The sequence below is a fragment of the Lipotes vexillifer genome, unplaced genomic scaffold (assembly GCF_000442215.2).
Source record: "Lipotes vexillifer unplaced genomic scaffold, Lipotes_vexillifer_v1.1 scaffold606, whole genome shotgun sequence".
Taxonomy (NCBI): domain Eukaryota; kingdom Metazoa; phylum Chordata; class Mammalia; order Artiodactyla; family Lipotidae; genus Lipotes; species Lipotes vexillifer.
In genome coordinates, this window is record NW_006780574.1 from 872,051 (window position 1) to 886,439 (window position 14,389).

Here is a 14,389-nt window from a genome sequence, read left to right on the forward strand (position 1 = left end):
TTTTAAAGAAACTTTTGGCCTTTATTTAAAAAAATTATTTAGATCTGTTGACATGCACTAAAATGTAAATATTTAAAGTTTAAAAGTCTTCACACATACACACACACACACACAAACACCCATATTATCTGTGAGTCCACCATCACATCAAGATAATGAGCATATCAGTGACCCCAACACATTTCTTCATTTCCCTTTTTAATCCTTCTTTTTCCACCCTACCGCTTCGCTTCCCACTCTGCCCACAGGAAACACTGTTTTTTTTTGTCACTACAGATTAGTTTGCATTTTGTAGAAGTTTATATGAATGGTATGATATACCTGTACTCCCTTTTGTCTGGCTTCTTTCACTCAGCATAATTATTTTGAAATTTATCCACAGTGTTACATACATCAATAATTCATCCTTTTTTTTTTTTTTTTCCTCAGTAGTATTACATTGAATTTGTTAAGGAAAAAATATCCATGACTCCTGTTAAAATGATAAAGGGGACTTTATTCAGGACTATCAGGATAAGTATAGAGACAACTGCAGTGGGGTTTTGCAGTAGAGGAGAGGACTTGAGGTCAACTCTAAATACAAGGAAAAGTAGAAATTTATAGCCAGGGAGTGACTGGGCTGTGAGTGAATGGACAATTACTAAGAGGAAATATCAGAGGTAAGGGAGGATTTTAACAGCCCCATCTTTAAGATGAGCAAACTAAAATTCAAAAAAAAAGTGAAACATCTTTCCCAAATGCACTAAACTGACATAACAAGATTCTTGGTGAAGGCAGGCCTAGGTGATCCATCAGACTTTGTCTGATCCCCAATCTGAATGCTTTTTATTTTTGTTTTCTTGCCTAATTATACTGGCTAGAAATTCTAGGACAATGTTGGGTAGAAGTAGTAAGAATGATTATTCCTGTCTCATTCCTAGTTTTATTTCTATTCATATTTTTAGTCTGAGTTTCTATCAGGAATGCATATGAGATCCAACCAATAAATTCTCTGTACTGAGACCTTCATATAAGTTTTCTTATTTTGCATGTTATACTGATAGGATTTTAAAATGTTAAATAACTCTGTATTCCTTGGATAAAACTCACTTCATCATTATGTGTTTTCCATTTTATTGATATCAAAGAGCCATCTTTTAGTTTCATTGATTTTCCTTTGATTTTTTCCTGTTTTCTATTTCCTTGCTTTCTCTTCTGATTTTTATATTGTTTTCCTTTATTTTGGATTTAACTTAAATTTTCTCTTCTACTTTCTTAAGGTGGAAGCTGAGGTCACTGATTTGCAACTTTTCATCTTTTTTTCCATAGTAGTTTAGTGGTAAAATTTTACATATTACCATTAAAATTCTTGAGCTTTCTTTTGGGAAACAGTTAAGCTACCTGGAAAGAGTTTGATCCTTTCAGGATTTGCTGTTAAGGTTTGAGAGACTGGAGTAGAACAGAGTTTAGGGTTAATTATTCCCCACTGCTGAGCCAAGACCCTTCCAAGTACTCTACTCAGAGTCCCATGAATTAGAAAGATTTTAAGTCTGGTTGGCATTAACAAGTGTGATTCTTGGACCCACATAAAATTTGGAAACTCTTCTCTCTAATCCTTTTGCATGACTCTTTCACCAGCTTGCAGTAACTGTCTCACATGCATAGGCATGTGCTTAATACTCCAGGAGGACCCTGTGCAGATATCCAGAGTTCTCTCTCTGTTGCCTTCTTCTCTCCAACACTCTGCCTTGTGAGAGCTAACCATATTACGCTCCCGTAACTCTCAGCTATATCCACTCAGAGAGTTCCCTGGACTCTGTTGGGTTTCTTTGCACTGTGTTGCTATCTGGAATCTGTCTCAGGCTATAAACTGTGGAGGTTATGGGACTCACTTGGTTTATTTCCTGTTACTCAGGAATCACTGTCCTTCCTTACCTGATATCCAATGTGTTGAAAAGCCTCCTTTTTTATTTATATATATATATATATATATATATATATTTAGTTGTTTTATTGAGAAGGAAAATCTACACCCTTTTACTTCATCTTGGTCTGAGTGAAACTTTTTGGTCTTTGCTTTTAAACTTTTATTGCCAATACATGTGTATCTGGTTAACTTATTCATGTTGTAAGCTTCCTAAAGGAATAACCTGGATCAGTTGAACTTTATATTCTGTATATAGTTCTGAGAGCTTAGTGAGTGTTTACTGTATATCTAAAGATTTCTTAATAATGATAAATAAATGTTTAGTACTAATAGTCTCATATTGTTGTCATGATGATTTTGGTTTATAATGCTAAATAGACACAACTGCTTAAACAAACTGAATGATTATTAAATAGAAATATACTGCAAAATATTAAGTAAACATTGCAAAAACTAAGGATGTTAAGACATTTAAAATAAACTATAAATACATTATGGTAATACACTTAGTGAAATGTATTTTTATCTGATTATTTCAATAATCAGAAATAATCTTAATCTCCCTTTTTTCTTTTGAGCAAAAACAGATGTGGATATCTTCATTTAAAAAAATATGATATTTTACTTTATTCCAGGTGATTGTCAGATCTGGGCCAGGGACTTTTCTCAGTTTGGCTGTGTATGACAATTATATCTTCTGGTCAGACTGGGGAAGAAGAGCTATCCTGCGTTCCAACAAGTACACGGGAGGAGATACAAAAATTCTTCGTTCTGATATTCCACATCAACCAATGGGTATCATAGCTGTTGCCAATGACACCAATAGCTGTAAGTTACAATATTTATTTGTAAGTTACAAATATATTTCTCAATTATATAATCTCTCAAAAAACGTATTTATGTTTTTAAGTAATACTTAGTTGGATTTTGTTTTCTTACTGTTTCTGGGGCTAGTGTTCAGGCTTTGACTATCTAATATATTGAAATTATCTGAAAGTTTTATGGAAAATTTTGTAGTTCTTAATTTATCACCAGAGGAACAATTCATTTTTAATTATTTGCTTCTGGATTTCTATTTCATACTTGCTCACTCCTCATATTTTTGAGCATTCAGATCGTTTCCAAGAAAATAATACTTGTTGATAAACAAGCTTTGCATCTGGCTTTAAATTTTTTTAATCACTGGAATACCTACAAAATTGCAGTCTGCAGTATGCATGTGGTTTCTAGAGGTACTAGTGCGTTGAATGACAAATATGTTAGAAAATGTAGAGATTTGTTACATATTTTTAATGTTCTTATCTTTTGGAATATTTAGATTTGTTTAAAAATCCCAGTTCTTCCTTGTTCATGAGATATTTTTGAGAGATTGAGGCTGTCTAACAGTTTACTGTTAATCTATATTAACATAGTCTAGGAATTCAATATAAAATGTCACCAGTAAAACCTGTTCATTGCAGGTGAACTTTCTCCATGTGCGTTACTGAATGGAGGTTGCCATGACCTGTGCCTTTTAACTCCTAATGGAAGAGTGAACTGTTCCTGCAGGGGGGATCGAATATTGCTGAATGACAACAGATGTGTGAGTAAGTAAAGAGAATTGAAATGTGATATAACTGCTCAAAATGGCACACATGGACCTTGAAATTGTTTGAGTATATTTATGAAGTTGTACTCTCTTCCAGTATTAGAGGCCTGGTTGTCTTATCTCTCCCTTCTAAAAAGAACTCAGTTTACCATTCTACCTATAGCACCATGTGATAGGTAATGATAACCCAAACAGTGACAAATGTTGTGTCCCCCTGATTCTGAGCTGGAAGATGTTGGATTAGCTAGGGAAATGCCTGCAAGCAATGATCATCTGAAAACTTGTGTTTATGACTTTGAGGATTCAGTCAATAGTGAAATTAATTAAAGCTGAAATAAAGCAGTGTATAGGCAGTGGCTTAGTAGCTTTGTAGTAAACCCATTCACAGTCCATCAGTCTATGTGAATGAGAAAGAATGGCTCACACAGTTTATTTGTAATCATTTCCAAACTGTTAATTAAAAATGTAACGTTGCAGCCTTGCATGATGTTTATATCTCCCAAAGGCATTACAGTCTTTAATTAGTACCATTACAGTAAATACTTACTAACAGCTAAGTTTCCAAAACTGTTTCCACTATAAACAAGGGTTCAAGTGTTCCAATACTGCCATGAAAAATTAGCCAGCAACATAAAAAGGGTTAATTTCTCTTTAATATTAAGACTATTCATGAGTAAGAAAGATGGGAGAGAAGCATCTTGGAAAATTGGAAATTGGTGAACTCACTCTTAGGATGTGTCAATTTTTGACTTTTTTTCTCCTCATCTGTATCCTCATCTCATATATTTCATCTTAGAAAATCAATAGAGCTGGATATATCTACATTATAAAAATTAGTATCATAAGCTGTATTTTTCATCTTTAGTCTTCTTTTGGTCTTTATATACCAAGAAGATGTTCTCTTTTGCCTGTTCTTTATTTTAATATGAACACTTTGTCATCTTTTTCTTTACTTTGAAAACTACTGCACCTAATGCAAGAACATATACGTATTTTCTCACTTTGAAAATTGGTACTACAACCCAAAAGGGCATCTTTTAGCAAAAGAAGTAAAAGACTTTTATTTAAGAATGTGCCAAAGAAAACAAGGGAATGATGTAATTGTTCAGAAGATAGCAAATTTCAATAATTCGGGCCACAAATTCCCACATTTCTTCATCACCTAACACTTCCCTGAATTGCTCACGCAATTGCTTAAAATCTCTCTTTCAGTTTGCCTTTGTGGTTTCAGCTGTAATGGCCTGGATCTGATGCTATCTGTAAGCCTGGAGTTTTAGCCATGCATTAGAATCACTCATGTTTCTTTTACAGGTCACTACAGGCCAGTAGTAAACCAATGCCTTTAGTCAGAACAGCAAGGCTTATTTGTATACAACGGATGCCTGTCATTGCTGAAAAATAGATTAGATACATCTATCCCTACTAAGCCACCTGCTTCTCACTGTTGATGAGAGGGAATGAATCAGACAGAAAACTATAGTTTTAAACAAGCATATTTGTATTCACATAGAACTGTAGAGTGATATTGCATTCCTCAGAGCTGACATATCTTTACAGAAGTATCTTGTATCCACTGTGCATTCATATTGAAATCCTGTGGTCCAGCAGAGAGATTGAAAAGTAACTCTTGGCTTCTTTTTGTCAAGTCCATCTTTAGGAAATGAGGATGTTTCTGGCATATCTGTGTCGACCTCTGAATTAGTTCACCCAGAGCAGTTTATGAATGTTAATGGCAGCATTACAGGGGTGAAGGACCATTTACTAACACCTACCCGAGGGCAAAGGAGGAAAAAGCCATTTGTTGTCATAACTCTTGACAAAAAGATTAGGCAATTCCATTTTACACAACATTGCTAGCCTTATTAAAACCCATAACAGAAATAAGAATAGCAAATATAATTAGATGAAGCAATTAACTTGTAAGAGAATTGAGGATAGCTGAACCACATTTTTTGTTTCTACAAAGAGGAAGAAAGTACTCAATACTATTTCTTCAAATGAACATACCTAAGCAAGAATTGTGCTCATACAATGTTTGTTTTTTCATGATAAACCATATTTATCATGAATAATTTTCATTTTTTCCTTAAAGGCACAATGATTATAAAAGCAAAATATGATATTTGCCATCATAACAATTAGCTTTCACTGGAAATGAGAAATTAAACAGGATATGTTTAAAATAGACAAAATAAGTTAGGAATTCTAATGGACTCTCAGTAAATGGATGAATTTTGTTCAGTTCATGATCTAAGGTGATTGTGTGCAGTAATGTCAGCACTCTTCTTAAAGACAATAATTCTTTAAAGTTGATATTTTTAGCTTCTTAATTCCTTGTTGCTTCCTCTAAAATGGCATTCTACCTTAGCTACTGACCAGTGAAGTTTAGACTACACCAAGAAAAATAAAATTACCTTTAGAGAGAGGTGCTATCATTTAAAGAGTTAAATTATAAGTCTTTAATAGGTGGATAAGATATATATTCTAGTAAAATGAGTTAAATTCTAGGATAATAAAGAAATAAAACACTGGAAACTTTAAACAATATTTGTGGCTATTTAATTAATTATTCCTGAAATAAATCCTAAAAACTGATTGTAAAATTAAGCTGTGTTACCTGCATTAGTAGAAATAAATGAATTCTAATTACCTCCAACATAATTAATATGACTGACTTTCACTGTACAGTTTTTCAACAAGCAATGGAATGAGTACATGCAAGCAAATAGCACGTAATACAACCAAAATATTGCATCCCAAAAGTTTGCTAGTAAATCTATTATTTAAGAATAAAAATAAGTCTGTTTTCCCCAAGAGAGGTCTTTCTAAGACAGTAACATACTGGCACTCCAGGGATGAAACCTAACTGTACAAAAGCCTTTTGTACTCATGGCTGTTGCCTGGTACTCACAAGTTGGGCAAGACACATAAAAACTCAGGCTTTTAATTTCTTATAAAAATCCTGACATTTAGAAGTGGGACAATATGGCAGTGGTCCCCTGGAGCCCATAAGCATCTAGTGCACATGCTTTCCAGTTTATCATTGTCCTCCACCAGCACATCCTACAGATTCCCATGCATTTCAAGGAGTAGGTACTGATCACGTGTGGCAGGAAGATCGGGTCTGCTCCCTGGTACTTCTCACCATGGATAGAGCAAGAGGCTGATGAAAGTAATTTCAGCAATTCCAGTACTTCTGGTTGATAGAAACTGCTACAGAGATTTCTTCAGCAGGTAGTTGGGGAGGAAGATCAGTTGGATGTGAGATTTGTAATGAATAAATTCAAGCATTCAAAGATGATAACTCTATATACTGGAAAATTTCAATGTATTGAAGAATACATGAGATTTCAATCAGAAAATACAAAAACACTCTCAGTATGTACAGAGCTTATTTAACTGGCTCTTTTTAAAAATTTATTTTTAACATACACTGTTAAGCAAGATTCATAAATATAGTCCCCCAGATTTAAACCCCTCCTTCTCTCCACGCATGTACAGTCACCAAATAATTAACAAAATATACAAACAGGCATAAAAGAAAAATAAAGTCAGGCAATTCCCAAAAATTTGCAAAGGGAGGTTGAAGACAGCACAATAAAAAGTGTCCCTCTTAATTTTTTTGTAAAGAAATGCCATAAACCACTGTCCTTTATTAATTTTATATTTAGATAAATTTTAGTTTATTTTTATAATTAAGATTAAGGGAAACAGTTGTCATGACATCAAAAATGTTTGTTATTGTATAAAACGTTGGCTTTTTTCCTTTCAGCTAAAAATTCTTCCTGCAATATTTATTCAGAGTTTGAGTGTGGAAATGGAGAATGTATTGATTACCAGCTCACCTGTGATGGCATTCCTCATTGTAAGGATAAATCTGATGAAAAACTGCTCTACTGTGGTGAGTTTCCAATGTATGACTTACTCATTTCAGAATGTAATTCTTTTTATAGCTTTTGGTGTGATTGTCTCCATTTGGTTTATGTGTATGATTTCCTTAATGCCTCTCATTAACATGTAGATCTAAGGCAAATTATTTGGCTTTGTTCTTATTCAAATGGGGCACCATATTTCCTACCCAAAACACATGATACTCATTGAAGAATTTCCTCATGGTTTTCCATGCATGAAGTATAAATTTAAATACAGCAGGAGCCTGTCTTTTGAGCTGCTTCATTATTCATCATTAGCAAAATGTTTTAGGCTTACATTCCTAAAAATATGTCAGAAATATCAGTTATTGGGTAGATATTGCAGGTTTACTCTGCAGCAAAAGTCGACCATCAGTCAATACCATGTTGTTGTGTTGATATCAAAGTCTTATTCATTCTATTTTTGCCTCCAGGATTGTCCCAGAGTTAGTGTCCTTAGGTACAAAGGCTGATTGCTTTAGCCATGGTCCCCATTAAGTATGGAATTCCACCATCTATGCCTCTGTAGGTGACACCAAGTGGTATAGTCAACCTTTCCTTCTCCCTTGGAAGTAGAGACTGGCTTTTGGACCCTAGTAAGCAACTGTTATTTGCCTTCACTGCAACAATATTTTTCCTGAAAGTTTGTGTCTATGCAATCATTAATAGTTATTATAGAATTGATCCAGATTATTTCTAAATTAGTCTGATTTATTTTTGTGCTGTAATACAATAGTACTGGTATTATATGCTCTGCAAAATTTAGGAATCTATATCTGGAATTGCTATATTTGGCTTCTATTTTTCTCCTTTGTTTTCTTATATTAGAGAAGGTTAAAACAAAAGGAGGATGGATTTTGGGAAATTTATGTCACTCTTTTACATTGCAGAATAAACACCCTTGGTTAAAATGAGAGTCAAGTGTAATTTGTCCGTAATTTATATGTAACTGAAATCTTAGGGAATTTACCTCAAATGACATGTTTGCTTGAATCAACAGCTATATCCTGTACACCATGAAAATATTAAAGCATATAAAAATGTAATAATAACTTACAAATTCACATTATTATGAATTGGCTTGAGAATGTATTTCACATTATTTTTATCTTCTTAGAAGGCAGGTAATATTTGTGTGAGAAGGGGTTAGCAAACTTTTTCTGTGAAAGGTCAGCTTATATTATAGGTTTTGTGGGCCATATATACTCCTGTCACATATTCTATTTTTTTAACAATCCTTTAAAAATGTAAAAATCATTCTTAGCTTCAGAGCCATATAAAAACAGGCTGATAGGCTGCATTTGGTCTGCGGGCTATAGTTTGACAATCTCAGGTATAGATTCCAGAGTTTAGAATCACACTTGAGGTTAAATCTTTGTTCGCAAATGTACTAGTGTGTGACCAGCATGAACAAGGGTACTGACTTCTCTATGTTTTAGTTTCTCACTACCAAGCAAATCTAGATGGGTTGATGGTTGGGAGCATTAAATAAACAAATGTACATTTACATATTCTCAACATAGAGACTGGCACAAAATTACTTTTCAGTAAATGGCAGGTATTATTATTGTGAGTGGTACCTTCTGCCCCGAATCAGAAAATGTCAGGAGACTCTCATTAAGGTAAATAGAATTCAGAGGCAATTATTATTCTGCTTAGAAAATTTGGATAGACATTTTAAGATGATTTCTAAGAGAAATTTATGGATAAGTAGGTGACTCTTGGATTCATTGATTCAGGGATACATGTTTCAACGCTTTTTTCCTTGTTTTAAAATCTTTGTGGGGTACAAAGGAGAGAGGGGATAGGTGTTGGTGTGTCTTTATTACGTTGGAGGTAGAGATTCATTTCTTCAGATTTGAGTATGTGATACATGTTTATTTCTATGCTAGCTTACAGAAATGCCAGAAACAATAATGTGAGTACAGTTTGACGAGGTCTCCGAGTATGAATCACTGAGGTTAAAATAGTCAGAAAGGCTTTTTACTGCATGAACTACTTGATAATGCACAGATATTCTAACCCAGAACTTGGATGCCACACGGCACTTGTTTTATAGACCCACAATCCGGTTATTGTGAATGAGGTATCATCTGTGATCTTCTTTTTGTAAAAATAGTTCTATAAGCCCTCCAAGTATGTGTTTTACTTTTCTGTGTAAGAAAACAGAAGCTGTCGAAGAGGTTTCAAGCCCTGCTACAATCGTCGTTGTGTTCCTCACAGCAAGTTATGTGATGGTGGAAATGACTGTGGAGACAACTCTGATGAATTAGACTGTAAAGGTAAACACATATTGTATCAGCCTCGGAATATTATCATGCTAAGTGTTTCCTAAGCTCTTCCAAAGTGTGTTCCTGAGAGCACAATCGTTTCCCCCTTTTGATACATAACAACAATTAGCATCTATGGACCATACTTTGGTAAATGCTACTGGAGGGGAGTTACTAGAGTCAACTGAAAATTATGACTATATTTTCTGTTTCTATTTCTTTCTTTGCTCACTTCAAAATTCTTTCTCACCTTTTCAGTTCAACCACCCTATTTATGGGACATTTCTACCAGAATGTATAATACTGAATCTACTGTTCCAAAATGTCCCCCTTCATTCCTTAATTCTCTCTCCTACCCATGCTCTCATCATTTTCCTACTTATTGGACAGGAAACCTTGGTACTATCCTTGGTTCCTCCTTCCACCATGTTTTATCACCCACATGTCCAATCATCAACAAATCTTCCAATTCTTTGAGATATATTCCCCTTCAGTCTACTTTGAGCCTGGATTAACAAAGTAGCCCTTGTATTGGTCTCCCTGTTTCTACTCTTTCCAGTAAATCTGAATTTTTAGTCATGCTAAAACAATTTAACATTTTACCATAGTAACAACTGTGACACATCAGCAACCAGACTACCTGGGATAGAACCCCAGCCCCACCACTAACTGCATGACTTTGGGTAAGGTACTTAACCAACCTGTGGCTCAGTTTCCCAAGCTGTAAGAAAAAGAGACAATAGTTAAATAAGTATATCAGTATTAGAATAGAACTTGGCATATAGTAAATGCTATGTAAACATTTACTTTTTTATCACTTCCCAGGTAAAGAATCCCAATGTTTGGGGCCTCCCTGGTGGCGCAGTGGTTGAGAGTCCGCCTGCCGATGCAGGGGATATGGGTTCGTGCCCCGGTCCGGGAGGATCCCACATGCCGCGGAGCGGCTGGGCCCGTGAGCCATGGCCGCTGAGCTTGCGCGTCCAGCAACGGGAAAGGCCACGACAGTGAGAGGCCCACATATCGGGAAAAAAAAAAAAAAAAAAAAAAAAGAATCCCAATGTTTGCAGAATAAGTGACAAGTTTTTAGTCTGACATTTAAGGTCTCCTAAAACCTGGATCCAACAGATCTTTCCAAACCAATTTACCTTTAAAAATCTTTCCATCCATTGAAATACTTTATTGGGTAAAATTCATTAAAGACTGAGACAAAAAATTTGTGAGTTCTATGTGTGCCCTCAAGTAGTTCAAACTCTAAGTGAAAGATAGTCATTTAAACAGGTGAAGATGACTATAAGGTGCTATGATTGCACTATTAAGAACACAGTTTTGTTTTGTTTTTTTTGGGCTTGGAAGTATCCTGAAAGGTTTCATAGACTAGATTAAATTTAAGCTGAGTCTTAAAGTATAAATAAGGTAGAATGATCAAAATAGAAGAGAATTCCAAGTAGAAGGACCAATAATGAAAACTGCAAGTAATTTGATATGGTTAGAGCCAGCTTGCATATTGGGGAGTGGTGAAAAAAATGAGGCAAGTTAGGAGAAAGAACCAGGAAATGAAGATTTGTTTTTGGTGCCATGTTAAAGAACATGACCTTTATCTTGCAGTCACCAGAAAGTTTAAAAAAAGGGGAAAAAAATCCTATGATTTTAGAATGAAAACTCTAATACTGAGATCAGAAGGACAAAACACTAGCCTGTTACAGCAGCCAAAGCTAAAAATAAAGAGGAGAGAGACAGATGTAACAGCATTTTAAAAGGTAGCATAACAAGTCTTTTGCAGTAATAAACATGGAGGAAGCAAGGGAATAGAAGAGATACGTGTGTGTGTGTGTGTGTGTGTGTGTGTGTGTTGTGCGCTTTTAAAATATTGTTTTGATTAATTTTTAAATTTATTTTTGTGTGCCTTTTGTTTGTGTTAGATGGGGATAAGATAATAAGAATAGTCCACATTCTGAGGTTGGAGCACCTGTAGACATTCAGATGGAACTGTTTGAAAGGTATATAGGTAAATATAGATCTGGAGCTCAGGTAGTAGGTTTAGACCAGAAGTATTGATTTTGGACTTCTTAAAGAGAGAGAGCTCAAAGGATGTATGGTGTAATAGTTGTTTTAAGGGAGTGCATCAGAATGACCTGTTAAAAATGAAAGATACTAATATAAAAAAGAAAAGTCCCACAGGACTAATAAAAATAGCTTCACAAGAAATTATTTTTTCAAGAAAGGAGGATAAGTTTGCATTAACAGAGAAGGCAAGAGGGCATGCATAGACTGGAGTGTCCACTGTAATTGGCAAATAGAAGATAATCTCTTGCTTGCCTTCAAGAGAGTCAGTTCAGTGCAATGGCAAGGAAAAGCCAGATCACATTGGATTGAAACAATATGAATGGTGCAAGAGTAAAGACAGTGAATACAGATTATTTTTTAAAAAGGTTAATGGTAAAGAAAAGATGTGTGAAGTACAGTTGTAACAAGAAGGCTGTAAAAAGTTGAGGAAGAGGGTAGAATGTGTACAAGTTATTTTGTAGCTGATAAAGGACTGAGAAGTTACTCTGCTGTCTTAGACTATATATGACCTTGGCCAAACACTTGAGTGGCTTACTATCTAAGTTGACACTGTAGTTTAGGAAGAGCCAAGTACATTTGAAAATTAAGTCAACTATTGTTTCATATTATTTATAAAATATTAAAAATGATAAAATGTAGTAAGATACGGGAGTAAGTAGAGGGAAATGGATAAGCATTTGGAAGAAAGGAGGAAAGGAAACTAGAAGGAGACCAGAAAATGGGTATGTTCTATTAGTTATTTGTAAGCAGGAAAGGAGAATATAATGAAAACTTTAAGCTGGGATAAAAATAAAAATATCAAGCTACAATGTGAAGGAACTGAATAATAAATACAGAAAGTAGATTTTAAAACAAAATTCATAAAAAGAGCTACGGAAATGTGTTCAGTTACTGTGGATTTTCTTGGAAAACGGTTTTTTTGAAAAGCAGTAAGTAAATTAGTGTGTTTGGGTTTATGAAATGTAGTACCTAGTACATGGTATGTGTTTATTAAACTCTTATGTGGCTGGTTGAAGCTGTAAGTCTTCCAAAAGTGTAGATAGGTTTCATTCTGCCTACTGATATCAATATCAGCTGCTGAGTAACAATAAAATAACTCAAAATGTTATTTCCCCTTTTTTTAATCTAAGCTCTCGATTTCTGTGTTATAACCATCTCAGCCATATACATGGGGACAGAACTACTCTGAGAATCAAGTTTCTGTCAAAACTTTTCTTTTGTGATAATAATAGTAAAGAGATCATGACAATTGGATATCTTAAGAAACAACAACAAAATCTTATGCCTTGAATTTCTTCCTATCTAATGCAGTACATTTGAAACTGCAAATGCTCAAGCACATGCTATATCACATACTAAAAAATAATAAATTTGAGTAAATGGACTAGCTTCCTTAGGATAAACAAATGGGTAGCTTTTTAGATAAAAGGTTACTTATTACACTTGCGTCTTTTAGATTTGATTTTTCTCTCATATTAAGATTGTTCACATGGTATCCTTGTAGGGCACATTTCATGCTATAGAGGAAAGACTTACTTGAGTCCTTTTTCCATAAGCCAGTTTCTTATAAAGCATTAATTCAGATGGACACTTATAGCACTTAAAAGATAATGAAGGAAAAGGAACATGAACAGGCTCAGGAAGAATGAAAAATGAATGATTTCGCCAAGCCTTTTCTTCCAGTCACTCCTTCTTTGTTTCTGTAGTCAGTGCAACATAGGGATGCAGTGCTTTGTTGTATGTATATATGTACATACACACAAACCACGTGTTATTGTTGAATGTAAATAAAGTAAAATATAACATAATTTAAACAGTACAATAAAAATGTCAATAAATACAGAGAGATTTTGATAGGCTGTGGAGAGAGGCTATGGTGGAATCATCCGTAAATTATTTGAGGTACTATTACAGTTTTGTTTGTTTAATTTAGATGTTAATGGTAATTAACATTACTCTTTTTTAATGCCACAAGTCAAAGAATCTATTTACTAAGTGGAAATGGATATTGCAAGGAATTATTTTTGGTTTCTTATCCTTTGGAAGCAAAGCAAAACCCCAAATCCTCATCAATCTTTTATTACTGCCCCTTTGTAGCAGTTCCTTTCATGACTGAGAGCTTTAGACATCAGGCTAGCTGGTGAGGATCTAAGGAGTTGTTCAGAAAGTTTATCATTCTGTATTCCTCTTCTGGTTGTGTCAGAGTTTGAGTGAATAGATTTGTAGAGAGTGCATAATATCCCTCCTTCGCTCCCTGTTGAGATGAATATACTCCCTTTGAGAAGTACATGAACTTCCTTGGGCCATATGAACACCTTTAGGTGGACTGGAGAGCTAAGTACTTCTGAGATGACCTAGAGGAGAGGGAACTGGTGAGTTTTTCTTTTTTTTTTTTTTTCCCAAATTCATAGCAAAACTTTGAAGATTCCACAAACAACAAGCTAAAGGAAAAGGATAAGCGTGCCTGCAGAGGAAATCATCATTCCTTCCGGGTTCGCATATCCTTAGAGCCTAAGCAGTGAATTCAATAAAAGATGTGGTTTGAAAGTAAACAGAAGAGATATGACAGCACATTTCATGTATATTTTCCTTGTCACCTTCCCTTTGCTACAGGCTGGGGGGGGGGGGTGGGAAAGAAAACGATGAGGTT

General features: G+C 34.7%; 1 protein-coding gene across 1 annotated transcript in view; it reads left to right on the forward strand.

Moving 5' to 3' along the window:
- LRP1B (LDL receptor related protein 1B) overlaps positions 1-14,389 on the forward strand; it is a gene marked incomplete at its 5' end in the record, with an annotated part of 1,013,530 nt that overhangs the window by 715,374 nt on the left and 283,767 nt on the right. The window contains 4 exons of the mRNA XM_007453725.1: positions 2,542-2,734; positions 3,367-3,492; positions 7,267-7,395; positions 9,568-9,687. Coding sequence (XP_007453787.1) covers positions 2,542-2,734; positions 3,367-3,492; positions 7,267-7,395; positions 9,568-9,687 — 568 coding nt within the window. The remainder of the gene's footprint in view (positions 1-2,541; positions 2,735-3,366; positions 3,493-7,266; positions 7,396-9,567; positions 9,688-14,389) is intronic.